This window comes from Anomaloglossus baeobatrachus, chromosome 1, assembly GCF_048569485.1.
Source record: "Anomaloglossus baeobatrachus isolate aAnoBae1 chromosome 1, aAnoBae1.hap1, whole genome shotgun sequence".
Lineage (NCBI taxonomy): Eukaryota > Metazoa > Chordata > Amphibia > Anura > Aromobatidae > Anomaloglossus > Anomaloglossus baeobatrachus.
The window spans coordinates 843,386,744-843,400,428 of record NC_134353.1 but is presented as its reverse complement, the minus strand read 5'-3'; the positions used below and the strand labels follow the sequence as shown (position 1 = coordinate 843,400,428).

The 13,685-nt window shown below is 43.7% G+C and overlaps 1 protein-coding gene across 1 annotated transcript in view; it reads left to right on the top strand.

The window, feature by feature from the left end:
• Positions 1 to 13,685, top strand: part of MSH3 (mutS homolog 3) — a 267,619-nt gene that overhangs the window by 217,888 nt on the left and 36,046 nt on the right. The window contains exon 20 of the mRNA XM_075325143.1: positions 8,313 to 8,470. Coding sequence (XP_075181258.1) covers positions 8,313 to 8,470 — 158 coding nt within the window. The remainder of the gene's footprint in view (positions 1 to 8,312; positions 8,471 to 13,685) is intronic.

Below are 13,685 nucleotides of genomic sequence, written 5' to 3'. Positions count from 1 at the left end.
TCCGCTTCTATTGGGCGGCGTTCCAGTGACGCTGCTGTGACGTCGCTGTGACGCTAAACGAACCGCCCCCTTAGAAAGGAGGCGGTTCGCCGGTCACAGCGACGTCGCCGGGCAGGTAAGTACGTGTGACGGGTCTGGGCGATGTTGTGCGGCACGGGCAGCGATTTGCCCGTGTCGCACAACAGATGGGGGCAGGTACCCACGCTAGCGATATCGGTACCGATATCGCAGCGTGTAAAGCGGCCTTTACTCTTTGCGATTTGCCCTCATTATTTTTAGTGCCAGATTTATGGTGCAGTATTCAATATGTATTTTTCGTATTTATATCCTTACATCTATATTTAAATATGCAGCTTTTTCCATCAACTAAGTGTCTTCTGAAGTACTTGTTTAGCCATTTATTGGCCAACTACAGTGCAAAGGTCAATAACATATTTTTTTGCAGTAAGTTCGATGAAGCTTCTTTCGGGGTTTTTTTGTAATGGATGTGGAAAACGAAGTGTAAACTACAGTACGACTTATGTGATTTCACATTTTGAAAATAATCATCACAACTTTCTCAGCTTTTTGTGTAAATAATAGAAAATATTTACTTGGCTCTTCCCATCTGAATCACTTTATACAAGATGAGAAAATTATAACGAATTTTTTTTTATAATCGTTGTGTATACGATTGTATGTGTGTAATATATATATATGTGTGTGTGTGTGTGTGTGTGTGTAATACATTTTTATATATATATATAAAAATTGTTTTAATTAGCTGTGATCTGTTATGGCAATCAGGAAGTCGGTCATGGATAGATATATTCAATTTTTCTGCATTGTATTTAAAGCTAGCGGAGGTAAGTGCATTATCTGACATAATAGACTTACTTTACAGTTGTCTGTAAAGTGCGAACTTGCCGTTTGTGTTTCTATTTCCATATTAATGTAGGCTTCTTCGGGAAATCAGTTGCTATGGAGAAGAGCAGTCTACATTTTTAATGCTTCACTGGCACTTTTCGTAATGTTTTCAGAGTTCTTATTTTTTTATCTGATCCTTTAAGCTAAACTTTTATCTAGAAGAAAAAAAAAACAAGAAAGCCAGCACTAAATGTGCACTACAGCACTAAAAATTCCAAACTGTACTTATTATTAAAATTTGAGATTTTTGGCAAAACATTTCAATTTCTTGAGCTACACCACCACGTCATGGCAAATCTCTTTGGGGCAGTCCTACTCTAAAATATTTTTATATAAAATGTGCCATATGGCCTCACATATGAAAAAGTAGAACTGTTCTTAGCAGCACTTACTTGGTGTTTTTCAATCCCGTACCCTTGACTGAATCATGGCTATGGGCGGGACAGGCCAAGCAAATGCTACTTGAATAGCCTGTGGACAGGGCCTGATGACTGAATGTGAACAGCCACCAATTGCCAAAATCAAGACAGGTGGGACACAACCCAAATTGGGGTGCACGGCATGGTGGGGGTCAGCCACCGACCAATTCAACGAAGAAAAAAACAAGAAAGCCAGCACTAAATGTGCACTACAGCACTAAAAATTCCAAACTGTACTTATTATTAAAATTTGAGATTTTTGGCAAAAAATTGCAATTTCTTGAGCTACCCCGCCACGTCATGGCAAATCTCTTTGGGGCAGTCCTACTCTAAAATATTTTTATATAAATGTGCCATACGGCCTCACATATGAAAAAGTAGAACTTTTCTACTGTTTGATCCAGAAGCATATCCATATTATACATATGCAGTTGAAACCATAAGTTTACATACACTACCTAAGTCAGATCTGCATGTTTTTCTCACTTTGAATAAACCTTTCCTGTTTTAGGTCAATTAGGATTACCAAAATTATTTACATTTGCCAAATGCCAGAACAATGAGAGAGAACGTTTTAAGGCATGTTTTACTTTCTGCAAAGTCAAAAGTTTACATGTACTAAGAGTGCTATGTCTTTAAACAATATGGGACAGCCCATATGATGATGTCATGTCTTTGGAAGCCTTTGATAGGTTTATTGGTAACAGCTTTTGGTAATAAGAGAAAAATCTGTGGATGTATTTTAATGCACACCTGAAACACACTGCTTCTTTGTGTAGCATCATGGGAAAGTCAAAAGAAATCAGCCAAGATTTCAGAAAGAGGATTGTGGACTTGTACAAGTCTGGTTCATCCTTGGGTGCAAATTCCAGATAGCTTAAGGTGCCTCGTTCATCTGTGCAAACAATTATGCGCAAGTACAAACTAGATGGGATTATCCAGCCATCATACCGCTCAGGAAGGAGATGGGTTTTGTGTACCAGAGATGAATGTGCTTTGGTCAGAGATGTGCATATCAACCCATGAACACAAGCAAAAGATGTGAAAATGCTGGCGGAATCTGAAAGATTGGGTCCATTATCCAAAGTGAAACGAGTTCTGTATCAACACATGGGCTAAAAGGCCACTCTGCCAGAAAGAAGCCATTACTCCAAAAGAAACAGGAACAACGACCTTAACGAAACTAAAATTGAACTGTTTGGCCATAATGACCATTGTTACCTTTGGAGGAAAAAGGGAGAAGCATTGAAGCTTAAGAACACCATACCAACTGTGAAACCCGGGGATGGCAGCATCATGTTGTGGGGCTGTTTTGCTGCAGGACAGATTGGTGCACTTCACAAAATAGATGGCATCATGAGGAAAGAAGATTGTGGCAATACTGAAGCAACATCTCAAGACATCAGCCAGGAACTTAAAGCTTGGGCGGAAATGGGTCTTCCAAATGCACAATGATCCAAAGCATACTACGAAACTGGTTATAAAGTGCCTTAAGGACAACAAAGTCAATGTTTTGCAGTGGCCATCACAAAACCCTGATCTCAAGTTTATTGAAAATTTATGAGCTCAGTTACACTAGTTCTGTCAGGAGTAAATTCCTAGGAAATTCCTACTAACTATTGTGAGAAGCTTGAGGAAGGAGATCCAAAATGTTTCACCCAATTCATACAGTGGAAGGGCAATTGCACCTAATACTAATGAAATGTATGTAAACTTTTGACTTTGCAGAAAGTAATTAAAATGCCTTAAAACATTCTCTCTCTCTCTCACACACTTTAGCAGTAGTGTAATACACATTAGTGTGGTATTGTTCGTATTTTAATGATCTATAATAAAATTATCTAGTTTTTAAAGGGTTTTTTTTTCATATGCATTTAGTCATTGACCCTTATGTTTATAGACATTTATTCTTTTGAGGATACACAAGAGCACAAGACACACAAAAATAATGAAATGAAAACTTGGCACGTGTAAGAATACACCATGTAAGGCTACTTTCACACTTCAGGTTTTTTTTCCATCAGCCACAATCCGTTGCCTTGAGAAAATATGGTATCCTGCAAAATATTTTGCAGGATTCCGTTTTTTACCAATACACTTGTATTAACGACGGATTGCGACTGATGGCCTTCCATTGCATCTGCCGCCTGACAGATCAGTTGTGGAATGACAGACCGTCAGGCGGAAGGAACTAACACTAACGTTTTTGGGAGCGTCAAAAAAACTCACTGCGCAGGATTTCGTCGCAGTTCGTCAAGAGGTATAATGGTTGTCTGTGGTGCTGGATGGCGTCGTAATCCATCGCACGACGGAATCCAGTGCTGGATTTTGTCGTTTGCTACTGAACATGCCCAGTATGTACACAATCACATTGCAAGGCTCCAGATAGGCTTGATAGGAATAATCCACACACCATTTTAGCTATAACAACATTTATTCTGCCCCTTTTTCTACAAACTGTCACAGATGGCCTATGAAAACACAGTAATAGGTCACCAAAATGTCTGGCACTCCCATTGGGCTGTCCCAAAAACAAACGGATCATGACAGATCCGTCGTAAAATGGACGCACAACGGATGTAACGGCCACAACGCATCAGTTATTTCACAGGATTCCTGTGAACAGAATCCTGTAAAATAAGGCTAGGTTCACATTTCCGTTGTTTTGCATCAGTCACATGCGTTGCTTGACGCTTGTGACTGAGAGCGATCAGCTGATCGTTCACAATAGCCGGCTGCCGACTTTTGAGAGCGAACGGATGATCTCCCAGCGGCCGGCTAATGAGAGCGATCAGCTGATCGCTCTCATTAGCCGGCCGCCAGGGGATCAGCTGCTCGCTCTGAGCCGGCCGCCGGGCGATCAGCTGATCGCTCACAGAAGCCGGGCGATCAGCTGATCGCTCACAGAAGCCGGGCGATCAGCTGATCGCTCACAGAAGCCGGGCGATCAGTTGATCGCTCACAGAAGCCGGTCGCCGGGCGATCAGCTGATCGCTCACAGAAGCCGGCCGCCGGGCGATCAGCTGATCGGTCACAGAAGCCGGCCGCCGGGCGATCAGCTGATCGCTCACAGAAGGCGGCCGCCGGGCGATCAGCTGATCGCTCACAGAAGGCGGCTGCCGGGCGATCAGCTGATCGTTGGGCCGCCGAGAGAGAGCATGCGCAGCAAAATCAAAAGGATTCCGCTGATCAAAAAACGCTACATGATGCGTTCCTGCCACCCGACGATCAGTCGTTCCACGACTGATCAGTCAGGCGGCGGATGCAATGCAGCGTCGTCAGTCACAATCCGCCGCTCATACAAGTCTATGGGAACAACGGAATCCACCAAACAGATAGCGTTGTTTATCAGAGCGGCAGATTGTGACTGATCATAAACAACGGAAATGTGAACCTAGCCTAACACGTCCGTTGACAGCTAAAAAATGACGGTTCCGTCGCAACGACTGACCTGACTGATTTGAAACGACTGAAGTGTGAAAGTAGCCTAAGACAATGCCAGAAAATGCTTACTGACGCCCTTTATTGAGTTTGATACAAAGGACAAAGTCAGTCTAGTCTGTGATCACTAGTGATCATCGCACCTGCGATGTCGGTGGGGTCAAATCGAAAGTGACGCACATCCGGCGAAACTTGCGATGTCGTAGTGTGTAAAACCTTTTTGATACGATAAACGAGCGCAAAAGCGTCGCTATCGTATCATCGGTGTAGGGTCCGACATTTCCATAATGCCGGTGCAGCGACAAGTACAATGTTGTTCCTCGTTCCTGCGGCAGCACACATCGCTGTGTGTAAAGCTGCAGGAGCGAGGAACATCACCTTACCTGCGTCCCGGCTGCTATGAGAAGACAGGAGGTGGGCGGGATGTTTACATCCTGCTCATCTCCGCCCCTCCGTTGCTATTGGCCGCCTGCCGTGTGACGTTGCTGTGATGCCGCACGGCCCGCCCCCTTAGGAAGGAGGCGGTTCGCCGGCCAGAGCGACGTCGCAGGACAGGTGAGTGCATGTGAAGCTGGCATAGCGATAATGTTCGCTACGGCAGCTATCACAAGATATCGCACATACGACGGGGGCATGGACTATCCCACTCGACATCGCAGCATCGGCATGCGATGTGGTAATGTGCAAAGCCGGCCTAAGGGGAACAACACTATCCTGACTTCAACACCATCAAGAATCTTGATGAGAGAACCCTGAGACACTTCTATCAACCATCCCAAGCCTTCTATGTGGACATGAAGATAATAGAAAGTTGAATAAAATGATACTTTTATATCTGCGATCTGATGTCTTATTCCAGTGAATTCAACATTTCTCTTAACATGTAAAGGAGCAGTTAAAATCTAAGCGTCACACCCAGATCTCCTTGAGAATCTGACTCAAGAGCTTATTTTAAATTAAAGAGGGCTTTGCAATGAGAGCAGACTTTCAGTGATTACATGTCTCACAGTGGTAATACCCCCTTTTGCTTAAAATAAGCTATGGAGGCAGATATCAAGGTGTAAATTCTATTCAACTTTCAATGATCTGTATGCCTATGTAGACGGCTTATTAGGGAGGATCCAACTCTCAGATTCCCTTTAAACATGGATCCATATGTTGTCTGTACATCATCCTTATTGAAATACAGATTTGATACTGATGACCTACTTTGTAGAGAGTCTGTAATCTAGATCTGTAATACAGATGCAACACCGATTCACTTTGACCCATAATCCTGGCACCTGTTTTAGTGAGTCAAACCATGCTCAGTTTTTAAAACCTGTTGACCTAAATGGGGCTATATCTTTTGTACAGTGGGAGACATAAGTATTGAACACTTAAGCAATTTTCTCAGTAAATATATTTTTAAAATTGCTATAAAAATTTTTCAACCAATGTCAGTTACAACTAGATATGGGCGAGCACTAAAATGCTCAGGTGCTCGTTATTATAGTCAAGCAGGTCAGACACTCTGAAAGTGCTTAGCTCGAGTAACGAGTGAAATGGAATTCACTGATTGAGCAGTTCAGCTCTCTGCCCACATACAGCGAGCCATAAGCTGGGCATTTCTGAGGCAATGGAGGGCTGTGTTTTTTAACTTTTGATACACCATATCCAAAAATGTTTCAACACCATTGAGCGACATTCAGAAACTTCAAATGTCTCTCACTGGGGTGCCTGCTCACATCATGCAGTGAAGCAAGCCTGTGCTTTGTGGTCACTTCATGGATGACTCAACCAAGCACCCGTGATACTCTGCCGAGTACCCAAGCATGTTCGCCCACCGCTAGTAATAACTCATCCCATCCACAAAGTCCACACAGGCAAAGAAATCAAACCTTGATGATCATAAATTTAGTGATATTTAATATGGAGAAATGACACAGGAAAAAAGTATTGAACATGCCTACTGAAATTTAGATGCTCCAATCCTAGCACTTCGCCTCAGTTCTTCCCATTGCCCTGGTGCGGTGGCAAACTAGGTAATAAATGGGGTTGATGTCAGCTGTGAATTGCCAACTGACATCAAGCCCTGGTATTAGGAATGGGTTGGCGTCTATCATTACTAATCCAGTAGTTGTAAAAAAAAGAAAATAAATTTTATTTGGACAAACGCCCCCCAACTACATCTCTCATTCACGAATTTATTACAAATTTTAACAAAAAAAAATGTACGACGTAATCAATAGGGACGTCACATGATGTTCCCCAAAAGCAAACCTGAAATACTTTGAAAGAGAAAATTAATAAAGACAAGAGACCCCCAAGATCTCAATCTGCGCATGCACTACTTTCGTTTCCTGAAGTCTGTCACTGGGAGATCAATGGCGTCTTTCTCGCGGCACCCCACTTGTGCTGCTGCCTGTTTCCTGCAGGGGCGACCATGCTTCCTTTGACCACCGCGCTTCCCATGTACACTTCCCCGTGGACCCCAATTTCAACATGAATTTTTTTTTCCTCATCTAAATTTGGGGGGCATCTTATAGTCCAAAAAATACAGTATATTTAATTAAAAAATTGGTGACGTCTTCAATATTAATTTCACTTGCTCTACGTTGGGATGAGTGACCCATGAGTGAGTCAGCAAGAGATGCTGACGCTAGGGGACACTGAATTGGACATTCCAGACACCTTAAAACTACTATTTGCTGGATCCTCTTATCTAAAGACGATCTATCACTTGCCAAAGTTATCTAATATTTTAATATTTTTGCATTTTATTTTTTGGGGAGTTTTTTTGTTCCTCTCCATTTTTGAGACCAGTCCTCTTCTTCCTGGTATATAAATCTAGTCTTGATATCCAAGATGCCAAACTCTTCTTAACAAAACACTTCTTCCAATTGGATATCAAGAGTAAATTTTCATACATAGAACAAAGTGCTAAATCTTAGGGACGTCAATGTGCAAGAATAAGAAGAAATATGACTAGATTAGGGAGAACAGTGGCATTTAGACCAGATAAAACTGTTACGTATTATTGGCACGTGACAGGGCCTCATTAATTTAGATAAAGACTAAGTTTTTCTACATAATATATTAATGGTGTGAAGGTCCTTATGCCAACTAACGAATATCAACTGGTCCATTTCCTATAATGCAGACTAATTAATGACAGATGTAATAGGACGATGTGGCCTGAGGCGTTGAGGGTTGTAGTAGAAGGTACCACTTGAAGAGTGCTTCTCCTACATCTTTTATAGAATTTTTTTCATTACATCTCCATGTTCATAAATTTCTATTATCCGTAGTGGACTTACTAGAAGATGGACTTTCTTAGTTGCCCAGACTAGACAAACGTATAATGGACGATGCAGACATAATGAAGTCATGTGTTGTTCACCTTGCTGCTAGCTCATTTGATATAGATGTAGGACTGTTCCGTGGTTATTTTTATATTCTATGCATTATTATTGAAAATGTCAGATTTATTTGCTTCAGAAAGTCTGACCATCTTTATTATTTCAAGTCCTGGATTAGTAAACATGCATCCTCACTTCTCTTCAGGCAGATAAGGAGAGAGTTATGATCATCACTGGACCTAACATGGGTGGGAAGAGCTCGTACATCAAGCAAGTCGCCCTCATCACCATCATGGCACAATTAGGTTCTTATGTCCCTGCAGAAGAAGTCACGGTGGGAGTTGTGGATGGAGTCTTTACAAGGTAAAAATATCTAAAATTACATTCATTGTACTAGACCAATGTTGTGTATCTGTAAACACATGAGCATTTTTTTTTTATTTTAAGATTTTTGTTTTTAATTACGGTATACAAATTATCTCATTTTGGATCAAGTCCTGCTCTGTTCATCAATATTTCCCAAGGGGTGACTCTGGTGAGCATTGCAGTATCTTCAGTAACATTTCAGAACTGTAGAGAATGACATCAAAGCCTTAAAGCAGTCAGTTACATCCAAGGGCAATGTTTACACAGGAAAATCTGGACAGTGGGAAAGTGCCCACTGGGCAACATAAATTGTATATGGATTAAAGACTTTATTTCTTAACTTTTAGACATTGAGAAAGAGTTGCAAATAAATGTTTTATACTTTATATCTGAAGACCCCATACACTTTAAACTAATACCAACCAAACCCGCCAATGACAACAGTTTCCGCCAAAAGTGCAATGTGTGGGAGAGCCCCTGACAATTGATTGTTGGGGGTTTTAGACCTTTGATCTATTTATTCTGCTTGAGATAAGCCACCGTCAGACATGTCTAGTTTTATTGATCACACAGGAGCTTTCGTAGGAGGGAGCGCTCCTGTGTATGAGAGAAATAGCCAAGACAGCCCAGTCATTCTATGTATATGGGCTTTATTCCCCTATGTGTCACTGTTACTATTTTCATGGTCAGATATTTGTCACCAGGATTTTGCTACCTTTTCTGAGAGCAGCATATTATGGGAAAAGAGACACTGTTTCCAACAATGTATTACAGTGGAACCTTGGTTTTCGAGAACAATCTGTTCTAGCAGTGTGCTTGTAAACCAAGTTACTCGTCTAGCAAAGCAACATTTCCCATAGGAAATAATGCAAGCTCAGACAATTTATTCCACAACTTGGGCAATGTCACATCCTGGTCCCCTATTGTGCCATTCCACACAAGCACAATCAGACACAAACACATATTATGCTCACCTTACCTTCCGTTCCCTCGCCAGCCTCCAGGTTCTTGTAGTCCGCCAATACAGGATGTGTATCGGGTAACCATCGTGACCGATGCCGGAGCTTCCACTGCCAGCACGCTGACGTCAAAGGCATGAACCGCTTGCCTCTAATTGGTCAGCGCGCTGCCTTTCAGAAGCAGGTGACAGCGGAAGTTCCTCAATCGTCGCGATGGTTACACGATACACATCCTGTACCGGCGAACTACAAGAACCAGGAGGCCGGCGAGGGAACGGAAGGTAAGCTGAGCATAGTGTGTGTTTGTGCTTGTGGGTGCCTGTTTGTGCGGACTGCAAGAGCGGGTCAGAGCGCGGTGAAAGTACGGAACCGGAAGTGTGTGCGGTGAGTATTTGCTCGTACAGCAAAGCTTGCTCGTAAACTGAGTTACAAATTTACAGCAAGCTTTGCTCGTATAGCGAAATACTCGCACACCAAATTACTCGTAAACAGAGATTCCACTGTACTTGGTTTTAGGTGCAGCAATTGTAACACAATCGCAGTTTTTAGCTGTTGCATATGTTAGACCTCAGAAAGTAACCCCACCTGCACCACAGCTCTCTGTGTACATTGTATAGTGACAGTGAGCTGATAATCAGTGCTGGGGGCATGGATTGACCAGGATGCATGTGGGCATCTAGTCCGGCAGTGATAATTATGATAATCACACATCCTAATAAGTTCCACATCTCTAAAATCAGTATCACAGCCACTATCTCATGGTGCCCTAAGATTACATGGCAAAAATGAAAATGAAGAAAACGATCCAGCTGAGTGACCAGGTGATTTATTCAGTGCAGTTCAGACAAGGCATATGGTCGTGGTTAATGCGTTTCTGGCTTAACGCCCTTAATCATAACCAATATGCCTTGTCTGAACTGCACTGAATAAATCACCTGGTCACTCAGCTGGATCGTTTTCTTCATTTTCATTGCTGTGCGGCCAGGGCAGGGCCGGATCCGAGTCTGAGGCGCGGTGAGGTCAGACGTGGGTGAGCTGGTTTCCTTTACAAATTTCTACATGGCAAAAACCTGCTGACAAATTTCAATTAAGGAGCTTAAAATAAATACATCAAGAATGATGTTACTTGGGGTGCTTTTTCACGTGCAGATATGTGACAGAATTCTGGTTTATCAGGCCTAAATTGGTGTGTGTAAATGACTATTTGACCTGATTGAAATCTAGTCTCATCTGATGGAAAATTTGATCTTGCGTGCTTAAAAATCCATTTGCAAAAACACATTGATTGTAGCATATACATGTATCTGAATAACAACTTCATTATGATGATGAATTGGAAGGTTATAATTCAGTATGATTACAACAGATGGGGATGAAAACGATCTCTATTAGTGTAAATGGCTATCGGCGATATTGGTCGGAGATCTGTACTTGTAAATACAGCTTTAGGCCCTGTGTGCACTTGCCGGTTTTTGCCGCGGATTTCCTGCGGATTTACTGAATGTTTTGCTGCAGAAAGTATTCATAACATCTCTGCAGTGATTCACCAGCAAATCCTATGGGGAAAAAAAATGCTGTGCATTTTGACAGCTGCATGTTTTGCTGCGGGATTCCCGCAGCAAAAACAATTGCATGTCACTTCTTTTCCACAGGTAGATGCGGTTTCGAGGGCTGGCAGATCAATCACCCGCTGACTCTGGGTCGGCGGAGGATTGATCCCCGGTAACTGACCAGATGCTGCTACCCATATAAAGTTTATGGGGAACAGAATCTAGCCTAAAAGGGTAGGAGCAAGCGCTTCATACTCACCGATGACCGGGTGGCTGTCACACTGCACCCGCGGCGGCTTTCATCTTCCAGAGCCTCCGCTCATTATTCCATCTCGTATTCACTCCTTCCCTGCTCACCGGTGGCTGTGATTGGTTGCAGGCAGACACACCCCTACGCTGAGTGACAGCTGTCTCAGTGCCACCAATCACAGCCGCCGGTGGGCGGGTCTATAGCACAGTAAATAAATAATTAAAAAAAAAACGGCGTGTGGCCCCCCCCCAATTTTGAAAACCAGCCAGGATAAAGCCTCACAGCTGGGCGCTGGTATTCTCAGGCTGGGGAGACCCGCGTTATGGGGAGCCCCCCAGCCTAACAATATCAGCCAGCAGCCGCCCAGAATTGCCGCATCCATTAGATACAACAGTCCTGGACTTTTCCCGGCTCTTCCCGTTGCCGTGATGCGGTGGCAATCGGGGTAATGAAGGAGTTAATGGCAGCAGCCCATAGCTGCCACTAAGTTCTAGTTTAGTGATGGCAGGCGTCTATTTGACACCCCCTCATCACTAAACTGTAAGTGAAAGTAAATAAACACAAACACCCCAAAAATCCTTTATTTGAAATAAAAGACAAAAAAGGCCCCTCTTTCACCACTTTATTAACCCCTAATAACAGCCCTCCAGGTCCGACGTAATCCACAAGATGTCCCACGACGCTTACAGCTCTGCTACACCTGGCACTCACCGTGAGCGCCATAGACCATGACTGCTCATTGTGAGGGTCAGGACACAATTGAAGTGAGCCGCCAGGATCAGCTGTGACTTAACTTATGTGTTTTGCAGTGACAGGTGGAGGACTCCAGGTGTGGGACTCCAGCGGTCACTGCACATTAGCTGACTGAAGTCACCACTGATCTTGTACTCACCTACTCCTGCGAGGCTGCCTTCGGACACTTCTCTCCTGCTTCCTGGCCGGCTCATGCATATGCAGTTATGCAGTGCACAGCTGACCCGCAAACAGCAGAGCGCCGGAGGCAGACGCGCAGGACAAAAGCACGGCCCAGAGACTTCAGCACCATGGACAGCAGGAGCAGGGAGAACAGTGAAATCCCGCAGGGAACAACCTACAGCAATTCCACACCAATACACAACATACCGCATGCGGATTTTGGTGCGGATTTTTTGCATTTTTTCCCCGCGGAAATCTTTAAGAGCCTGCGGCATTTTCTTAAGAAATTCTATTTTCTAGTGCGCACAGGGCCTTAGTCTGTTAGATATAAAGTTCCAAATTCATTAAGAGGGGCATGCATGAATTTGGTGTATCATTGAGCTTCTAGTGCGCCATAATCTTTACCAGGTAGGGGCTGAACAAATTTCTGAAATAAATTGTAGTGATTCTGTTCTGTCATTTCTATCTCAACCCATTTCTATTGAAACCCCACCACAGTGATTTTTTTTTTTCTTCTTCACTGCTGTAGTGGTGCTTCAAATGTAAGCCCCCCGCCACCAGTCTTAGGGTGGCTTTACACGCTACGATATCGCTAAAGCGATCTCGTTGGGGTTACGGAATTTGTGACGCACATCCATCCGCTTTAGCGATGTCGTTGTGTGTGACACCTATGAGCGATTTTGAATCGTCGGAAAAACGTTGAACGAGGAACCTCACCTTACCTGCGGCCGCCGGCAATGAGGAAGGAAGGAGGTGGGCGGGATGTTCCGGCTGCTCATCTCCTCCCCTCCTTTTCTATTGGGCGGCGGTTCAGTGACGCTGCTGTGACATCGCTGTGACGCTGAACGAACCGCCCCCTTAGAAAGGAGGCGGTTCACCGGTGACTGCGACGTCACTGCACAGGTATGTGTGTGTAACGCTACCGATGCGATATTGTTCGCTATGGCAGCGATCACCACATATCGTGCCACCATCGGGGGTGGCGGGTGCTATCGCACGCAACATCGCTAGCCGATGCTAGCGATGTCGCAGCGTGTAATGCCCGCCTAATACTCTCCTTCCTGTGCTGCTGCGGTTCCCTGGCGCCAACTTGTGCCCCTATCTTCTGACAGGCCAGAAGTCAGAAGCTACTTCCCAGGCACTCAGTGCATCTCTAGGAGAGCCAGATCAAGTCTCCCATAGTGATGCATTGAACAGTGATATTCGGCGCTCCGTGAAACACTGGAGCTGCCAGCTAGCCACTTTTCACCACAGACCAACCAGAGTGCTGCTGGAAGAGACTGAAGGTGGGAGAAGATGATTATGAGATAGGGCTTAGGGGACTTAGATTTAAAGCCCCACTACAGGGGTGCAATAAAGATAAACACTGTACTGGTGCTTTAAGTTGAGCTCACGTCTTAGAAAAACGTCAGCACAAATTAAAAGCATTGCAATTTTCTTGTGTAACTGCAAATTGCTAAAAAAAAATTGAAAAATGTATACATTCTCAAATTCGTAAAAAGGCACAACCGCACCAGGTTAGTGCATCTAATTTAATT